At 26.3% G+C, this 9,445-nt stretch overlaps 1 protein-coding gene across 1 annotated transcript; it reads left to right on the top strand.

Annotated features, from left to right (window-relative positions):
- Positions 1-1,436: 1,436 nt before the first annotated feature.
- LOC111616583 (protein virilizer-like) lies at positions 1,437-9,390 on the top strand (the record flags this gene model as incomplete). The annotated part of the gene is made up of 4 exons (XM_023357980.1): positions 1,437-1,549; positions 4,398-4,484; positions 4,569-4,617; positions 8,986-9,390. Coding segments are annotated over 4 exons (414 nt in total), but the record flags the coding sequence as incomplete, so codon positions are not given.
- Positions 9,391-9,445: the final 55 nt, after the last annotated feature.

The following is a 9,445-nucleotide window of genomic DNA, read 5'->3' as shown; positions in this document are numbered from 1 at the left end:
CTTAATGAAAATTTTAGTTCAAAATAAAATTGAAGATAGTCTTTTTAAGAAGGAACCACCATTTATTCACTTCTAGAATACAAACTTTTAACAACATTGAAAGGAACATTGAAAGTGAATAAATGGTGGTTTCTTCTTAAATAGATGTTATCTTTAATTTTATTTTTAAACATAATTCCCATCTGACAGAATTCTACAATTGGAAATTATACTTGTTATTGGCATTTATAATTTAAAAAAAAAAAACACCCTCCCCTAGAAGTAAGGCTTTAGCCTTGAAAATGGTAGAATATCTATACTGGAGTACTGTAACAAATGCACATATCTATAAGCCTTTTACCAGTGTGCATTTTATCGCACTATACAATAAAGTTACAAACAATTCAAAGTGTATTTCTTAACAACTTTGAATCAAAGCGCATTCCATTAGGGGATCGTTACCTGAAGAAGAACTGTAACGGTTCGAAAATGTTTGTAACTTTATTGTATAGTGTGATGAAATGCACACCGGTAAAAGGCTTATAGATATGAGCTTTAGCCTTATTATAATAATTAATATTATGCAAATTATTTTTAAATAAAATCTTAATAGATGGTACCACGTTTAAAAACTTAAAAGAATATTCAACTTTTTAAACTTAAATATTCTTTTTGAAAAATAAAGTAATTTCTAATAATTCAATGAAATTACTTTTACTAATATACTATATCCACATTTCCTGGCAGTTAAAATTCTGAAAAAAATTAAATTAAAAATAATATAAAATATATATAAAATAATTTATTCAATTTTTTCAGAACTTACTTCTTTTAGGCTTTTATTATTAAAATTTTATGTTATAATATGTGCAATTACTTATTGTGGCAAAAACAATTTTTACTTCACACTGGATTGTTATATGGGAGAGAAATCACACCTAACTGACATTAAAAACATGTATGTATTAAAAAATTGTCAGTACTTTCCAAGACATACAGCCTTCATCATCAGGCAAAAATTGAGCACAAATTTTAAATCTAAGAATAGAACATAAATGCAATATTTCTTTTTTAAATTAAATAAAGGCACAAGGTTGGAATATCAAATATTCAATAAAAATTAGAACAGTCTAATAAAAATACTTTGTATTTGGGGACTTATATCTTCGTTGATAATTTTGCATGCATCTTATTTTTATTAGACTGTTCTAATTTTTATTGAATATTTTGATATTCCAGCCTTGTGTCTTTATTTAATTTAAAAAATTGATCTTACTAAAATTAAGATGCATCTGAAAAATTGAAATTTGCTTTTTTATCTCTGGTATTTGGTAATGTATTAAAGTAATATATTAATGAAAATGATTTTGGTGATTTAAATATTTATAAATTATGTATTAGAATTAAAGTGAAGAACAAGTAATTTATAAACTTTTTTTACAATTTTAAATATTTAGGAGTTAAATTTGGATCTTGTTCAGTTTCCTCGTCCTGTTTATATTCATGAAATTAGAATCATACCTTTAGGAGCAAGAGTTCAAGCTGATTTTCCTGGAGGACATAGACTTGGGTAAGAATTGAATAGAAATTATGACTATGTTAATAATTTTACTACTAATTTTAAATTTTCATTTCCTAGGATATAATCTTTTAATATATAAGTTGAGCATACATACACTAAGAACTGTTGTTTAAAATTTAAAATTCAATAATATGCTTTGGTTTGAAAATCTGATATTTTTTAATATAAATATTTATTGATCATGTAACAAATAATTTATGTTTTCATTATGATTAAAGCATAATCAATATATTTTTTATATACTATAAAATTTGATTATGCTTAATTATAATTTAATGTAATGAATATTTATATTTATATAACTACTATAAAAGGAAGTAAAATATAAATTTATTACTACTATTCCATATTCTATAAAATTTTTGATTCTATAAAATTTGACCAATGGCATCACTTATATGAGATATATTTAACAAAAATAATAACTCATTTCAGTATTATTTAAGGGTTGATGTACTGATTATATTTAAATTAATTCATTGTCAGTTTGGTAAGCATTTCATATGTCTCTAGTGCAGTATAGTATATCTGTAAGACCATGCATTAATATATTGGTTAAAAGAAACATTAATAAACTATTTACCAGATCAGGCTTAAAGTTAACATCATAAAGGCAAATAATAGAATATTAATATGAAATATAAATGAATATTCATCAGTTCTGAAGGCTCCAGGATTGTTCCACAAAACCAAAATGTCTCAGAACTGTTCATATTTAGAATCATACAAACAAATGAGCATCTTATAATCAGTATATTGCTTTTCTTAGTCAGTTTTTTTCTTTTCTCATATTTTAATCAATATTTTTATTCAGATGGTGTTTTTATTTTTTTATCAGCCAAAAATTACTTTTAATTGATTATTAAATTTTTAAATTTATAATGTACAGACTACAAAAATATTATGTAATATAAATATTCTAAATTAATTAATATTAAAAAACAACTTTTAAATATCTTCATATTATTTATCAAAGTTCAATCACCCATGACTGACAAACATTTGAGTAAAACTATTAGTTACAAAAAGTAGGACAAAAGAAGAGATATTAAACAAAATATCAAAAATTTCAATTTTTTTTTTTTTTTAATGGAAATGCTTCTATTTCTGCTTTAAATCTGTCAGAAGAATCTGCCAGTTTCAAAAGTACTAAATATTTTGGAACAGTTGCAGACCCAAATTCAAGAATTATTAATCTTGGGGAAAGCTGAGTTGAACAGATAAAAAAAAATTTTTAATGCGAATTCAATAAAATTACCACCTATGTGACTGCTAATTCACAAGTAATATAGAAATAGAAGACAACATAATATTCAAATAAATTTTATTTAGGAAAATATTTTTGGAAAATTTACTAGTGTTTCTTTTACTTTCGGGGATGCCAGGGCCCCTTAGCTCATCCCCTGAGTACACCACTGTTTTGGAACCATTAAATGAAATAGAAGAAACAATGAAAAGTGAAAAGTCATGAATAAAATAAATTTTAGAAGAAATGGAATCTGCAGAATTTTGTTTAAATTTCTATACTATCATGAATGAGGAGGGGCTAGGCCTTAAGCATTGGAGAGCCCTTTACTAAATTTTTCTTAAGATACTAAAATATCTAGTTAAACCACTGATGAAGATATTCAACTCTTTTTGTAATATGTTGATGATGATAAAATATGTGTTTTGCATATTAACATAGTTATGACCATATGCTTGTATTGCTGTGGCTAGTAGGAGTTGCTAGAGATGACAGCATTAAACTGGTGGTATATTCCAAACCTTAAACTATGGCTACTGTGAAAAATTTGAAGTTTAAAAAGGAATTTATTTGTTGACTAGTTTTATACTCTACAGTGAATTTAATGGTAGGATATATTTTATTTAGAATATGAGCAAAGTCATTAAACTCATCTAACAATCTTTCCCATGATATGAGTATGTCATGTACATATCACAAATATAATACGAGATAATTTATTGTGATGGGAAGTTCAAAAATCTTGCATTCTAAATTTTTCACTAATATTTCTTCTAAGACTGATGATGATAGGGATCCCATTGGGAAGCCTTGTTTTTGTAAATAGATCATATTATTGAATGTGGAATAATTGTTATTAACAAGAAGCTAAATTGCGTCCTAACCCATAAAACAATTTAATAGAAAACCTTTGTTTATCATCATCATTTTTGTAAGCATACTAACCTCAAATAATTGCCCTCTAAGACTGTTAGTCAAAGAATGCATTCCAGCTACTTGTACAATTTAGAAAGAACTTTGAGTTCCTATGGAAGGTATTATACAATTATCTGTTTGTCTGTACTTTGTCCAAAAATGCAAAAAAAAAAATTGTATCTAATTTGTATAGGTATTCTTTATCTGATTTCCACTTTTGTAAAATTTGTTATTTTTTTATTTCCTTCTGTTTTCATATTTGAGTTCTTTATGCTCACCCTCCCCAAAAAAGAGAGCTATTTCTGATGATATTTCGTAATTTTCAAAAATATTTGAATTTATTAACTTTATTGAAATATATATTAAATTATTACCAGAAACTGAGTTAAATTTTCTTATTTTATATACATAGTGGTGTACACATAAGTCAATAAGATCAATGATTCTTCAAATTGATGATTTGCAAATGATTAATTGGTACATCTCTAGCAATGGTGTTAACATTTCTGATAATGGATTGAATGATTTAAAAATGCTTAAATGTTCTTTGTGTGCATACTTTTATGCTTTGTAATGTTCTGCTTTCATTAAATCATTATTTTTGATTTTTGCATTTATAAAATTATTTATATATATTGGGAAAGTATAAAAATTTTACTTAATTTATTTTAACAGGGCTACAAATCCTTCAACTTTTCAACTTGAATTTTTTGTTAATGATTTAAGTACAATTGGTGCTTGTACTTTCAAAAAATTAGGAAAGTAAGTATAATAAATAATATGTTAAATTGATGTATTACTTTCTCTTCAATTAAATTTATATCATAATATTATTTTAATTTTCAGCCTTGAATATAAACAGAATGTGGATATTCAATTTCTTGTTATGGATAAGGTAAATATTGTTTTTATATGAAAAGTAAATATTTTGTAAAACTATAATCTTAAAAGAATTAGTAGATTCAAATAGTATAATACAATTATATATTAATGCTTAGAATTTAAAAGAATAATCAGCATTATTTTATTTATTTCCTTTTATATATTCTAGCTGACTATTAGTGTTATCTAGTAATAAATATTTTTATTTGATTCTTATGTAAAATTTCAATAATTATTGGTGAACACATAAGTAAGGATAAATAATAATCAATGTCAATTATATTTTTGTTTCATTGAGGAAGTTGTTTTAATTTTACTGAATTTTACCATGTAGATTTTTTTATAATCTATGTGTTTGTGATATTTATTAAATTTCCTCAATAATCTTATTTAGTAATTTTTACTTTATTATTATATTTTTGTTCAGCAAAACATATTTTATACTGCATATATTTATTAGAAAATTCAGAAACTTCTACATAAATACACCAATGAACTGCATGTTCATTGGTGTATTTATGAATGTGGATTTAGGAGAGTCCTTAAATCCACATTCTTTTTATGCATAACAGTCTAATTTTTAAATAGTGAACATCAAAGGTAAAATTAAATAATATCAGTCACTTAATTTGTCTATTTAACTTTTATTTATATTTATTGTTTTAAAATTACATTGATGCACATAAAAATAATATGGACATGTAGAAAAAATAATAATGTAATTTAGGGATTTAGGATGTGCTCAAAACTTAAGTATTTTCATATTAGTACAGTGGAATCTCATTACAGCAAACTTCATAATAATGAACTTGTAGATTTTCCCTGCTCCAACTTTTATAAGAACCCATGACAAAACCTTTCAGTTGTATGAACATATTTATAATTTATAACAAATGTTTGTGTAACATTTCTTTTCTGTCACTTTCATGGTAATAGAATTACTGTAATTTTTGCTTCACTATAACAATTTCATTACACCACTTATTTCCTTTTTTTTCACTATTGCCTTTCACTGGTAAACAGTCTACTGAAGACAGTTAGAGAGCTTGGACTCAACCAATATTGCAAGTGTACTAACTTCAACAAGAGAAACAAGATAGTGGTTGAGTGGATAAAACTACTGAACCTCACCAACAGGCTGACCATGTGGAGTTTTCTATTTTTACTTTTCCAGCTGCTATATATAACAGAGGGAAAGTACGGTGATTAGTCAAAAAATGACCCCCTCCAAGATTTTTATATTTTTGAACCTAGGACACCTTGAACCATTGAGAAATGAAAAAAATTTGGGGGTAATTTCTGTATATATGGATATTAATGTGTTTGGGGGCACGATTTTGTTCATCCTCTTTGAAGCTTGATAATTCCTGTGCTTTTTGTCAAAAATTTCTGAAATTTTGCATGGAAGTTTGTTTATTGGGGGACTTATGCTAATAAATTTTGATGGTTAAAGGTCAAGAGGATGGAGAGATAATGGAGATTGTGTGTATCTCCAGTAGAGTCAGATGATTTTACCTATTATTAGCATTTATAATTTTTTTATCAAACTCATTCCTACCCTAAAAATTAAACTTTTTGCCATTTTATAATAGTTTAAAATATAAAATGTTTTTAATAAAATATGATAACAGATTGTGCCACCAAATTTTTAAATGTTGCCAGGAAACTTGAGCAATCGCATTGCTGGTTTTTTTTGTTCATGTATCTAACATCTAAATAGGGACCAATTTTCCTTAGAAAGTCCTTCTGGAAAGGTTCCATCCTTGGCAGATCACTCAAATGGTGCATACTGTTATCTATCAAACTAAACCAAATCACAAGCCATTTATGCCTTTTTTAAGTTTTTTATTTATCCTATTACTCACTTAAAGAATGAGGATAAGCTGGAATTGAAGGACATCAGAATGAGGGAAATGTCTGAAGGCTTTTTCTGGCCCATCCCTCTTTGATGCAGGAAACTAAAGCTTGGGAGGAATATGATTTGGTGGTATGAATTAAATTGAACTAAACTATGATTTGGTGGTATGAATTAAATTGAACTAAACTATGATTGAACTCAGTTATATCGAATATGGATATAACGAGCAAAATGCCATAACAATTTTAATTTTTGCATATTTCTCTACATTTTCTCATGATTAAAATGAAGAGCAAAGTTTTGGTAGCTATGCAAACATATGAGCATTCTTATTGTTCAAATAGTAAGAAATGCGATACCAAATTCTTGGAATAGATAAAACTGAAAGAGTTACTTATGATCTGCATCAATTACAAGCCTATTTATCACTTAACTTTCTTTTTGGAGATCATCTCCCTCTTTCTTGACTAGCTACTGGCCATACTTTGCTAATTTACCTAATCATCACTATAGTTGTGAAATTACCATATACTCTAGTTACAAATGAACCCTTCTATGAGAAAGATGTATATGACGAAAAGAAAATTTCTCTCAGTTTACAAAAAAATAGAAATTATTTGCCAGTTAGAATATGGTACTAAAAATGTCAAAGTGTGTAGAAAGTTCACAGTTCTTTGTCATCTTCAACAGTATCTAATTATGAAAAAATAAAACAAACATCAATTTTAAGATTTGTACATAAAAGACTGACTGAAACTGCTCATGGTAATTAGTATTATCTTTAATTACAAAAAAATAAATTGTTAAATTTGATCATATTAAATATCAAAAGATAATTAGTTTTTATTTTGATAAATTTTGAACTATTAACAAACTTTTATTTTTTCTTTTTCTTTTAGATAACTTTATTTAGAATTCATTATGCTTACATAATTTTGCAGTTATATAAAAAATTTTTGCATTTTCTATTTAAGTAACGATATGTTTATAAATGATCTTATAAGTGTTTATCTCACTAATGCTAACAAATTAAAAAGCTTTTTTATATTTTACAAATTCTGCTGGGTAATTTTGAAACTACCAAATCGATAATTGAATAGGTTAATAAGATAGAAAATAGAGAAACAAAATTCAAAAAGTTACAGGTCTGGTTTGGATTCAAATTTATCTTTATGGAAATAGCAGAATTTCTGACCATAAAAACATTNGCGACGAAAAATAAAAAAATTTTACTTTAATTTTAAGTTATTTTTATATTAATTTGTATAATAATATATGTTAAATAACACATAAACATATATTATTATACATTTCTGTGTGTATATTAATAAGTTCACTTTTTATATTAATAGTTCATTTTTTGTGACAAAGACCCTGACTTTTCTGAAATTTTTGTTTTTTGCAATAAAGTCCTGAAGTTTCATTTGTCACTTTTATCTTTCCTTAAGTAAATGTTGGTAGCAGAAGATCACAACCAAAATGCCTTGTTTTGCTTTTGTGTTCCTTTCAAAATCTGGATCATTCACTACAATTTGATCAACGATTTCGGTTATTGTTACCAAACTTTTACTAAGGAAATCTGTAGAGAAATTTTTTAGATTCTTCATTTTCAGAATCACTATTTTCCAGTTCTATGTGGATTACTTGTTTTGCCAGTTCTTGAAGGTCATCATTGATAAGACTCTCACCAGAAACCTGTGGTAACTCCTCAATATCCTGTTTGTCTATATCTCTTAGTCCTGCTGTATCGATTAGGTTGAGTTTGATCAACCTAAAGATACAGCGATAGGCTCTTCTCTTTGAGAATCGCTTGTATCTTTAGGTATCGCTGTATCTTGGATCCTATCGCTGTATTCTTGGATACCTCCAGCTATAACTTCTTCCACACTTTGTTCGTACATTTATCAGTTAATTCTTGCCAAGCGAAGTTGATATTTTCTATGGCATCCATGATAATATATTTTTTCCAAAATTGCACCAAACAAACATAGATTTAAAGAAAGTACACCTTTTTCCATCTTTTGCTGATTGGTTTGCGTTCACAAATAATCGTATTATATACAAATCAATGAAATGCTGCAATCATTTAAATCAAAATTTTGAGCCTGTTTTTTAGGCTTTGAGCAGACCGCGTTATATCAAATCAGCATTAAGCGGGGTCTTACTATATAAGTAATATATAACATCTTTCTTACATTATCGACTTTATATTTAACTTGCTTGACAATAATTTATACACATTTTTCATTCCAACAAACTTTTAGTTTAACAAACATTTTTTGGGGGTCCTTTTAAATTAATTATAATGAGATTCTATTGTACATTTGAATGCAATTTTTGTCATTTTTCTTAAAAACGTGATGAAAAAAAATGTATTTCTTATGTTAGCTCATTGAAAATACAATAAAAATATGAATTATTTAAATATAAATAATTTTAGTTATTGAAATGTAATATTTATTATTTCGTGAAATTTATTTATTTTTTTAAATGTATAAAACAAAAATAATATTTTGTTTTTAGATTCCAACAGATGGTCTTGTGCTTAGAGGATGGTATTGTACAATTACATTGGCTGTATATGGTATGCTAACAAAAGTTTGCAAAGAACGATCTTCACCACCACCACCTCCTCCACCACCTCAAACTAATCTTAGATCACAACCAATTGGTAACTTAGTTTTATAAATTATTAATTTTTTCGTAAAGAATATAATCAAAATTAACTTTGATGAAAGTAGTTGATTTCACTTCTGGTTGTTGATTGATATTTTGAATATGTTTCTTTGCTTATGGATTCACATTATAGAGATTATTTCTTGTATTACTGTCTTATTATCATGCTTTTGTTTTAGTACAAAATAGAAATTTTTTAGAGTTATGTTGGAGAAAACTACAGTAGTACAGTAGAGCATCGATTATTCAAAACAATTTGGGACTGGGGTTGTTCAGATAACTGATCATGTATGAAAAAATATATTGA

The sequence above is a fragment of the Centruroides sculpturatus genome, unplaced genomic scaffold, assembly GCF_000671375.1.
Source record: "Centruroides sculpturatus isolate CEXI.00-Female unplaced genomic scaffold, Cexi_2.0 scaffold3612, whole genome shotgun sequence".
Taxonomy (NCBI): Eukaryota; Metazoa; Arthropoda; class Arachnida; order Scorpiones; family Buthidae; genus Centruroides; species Centruroides sculpturatus.
This window is presented reverse-complemented; position numbering and strand designations above follow the sequence as displayed.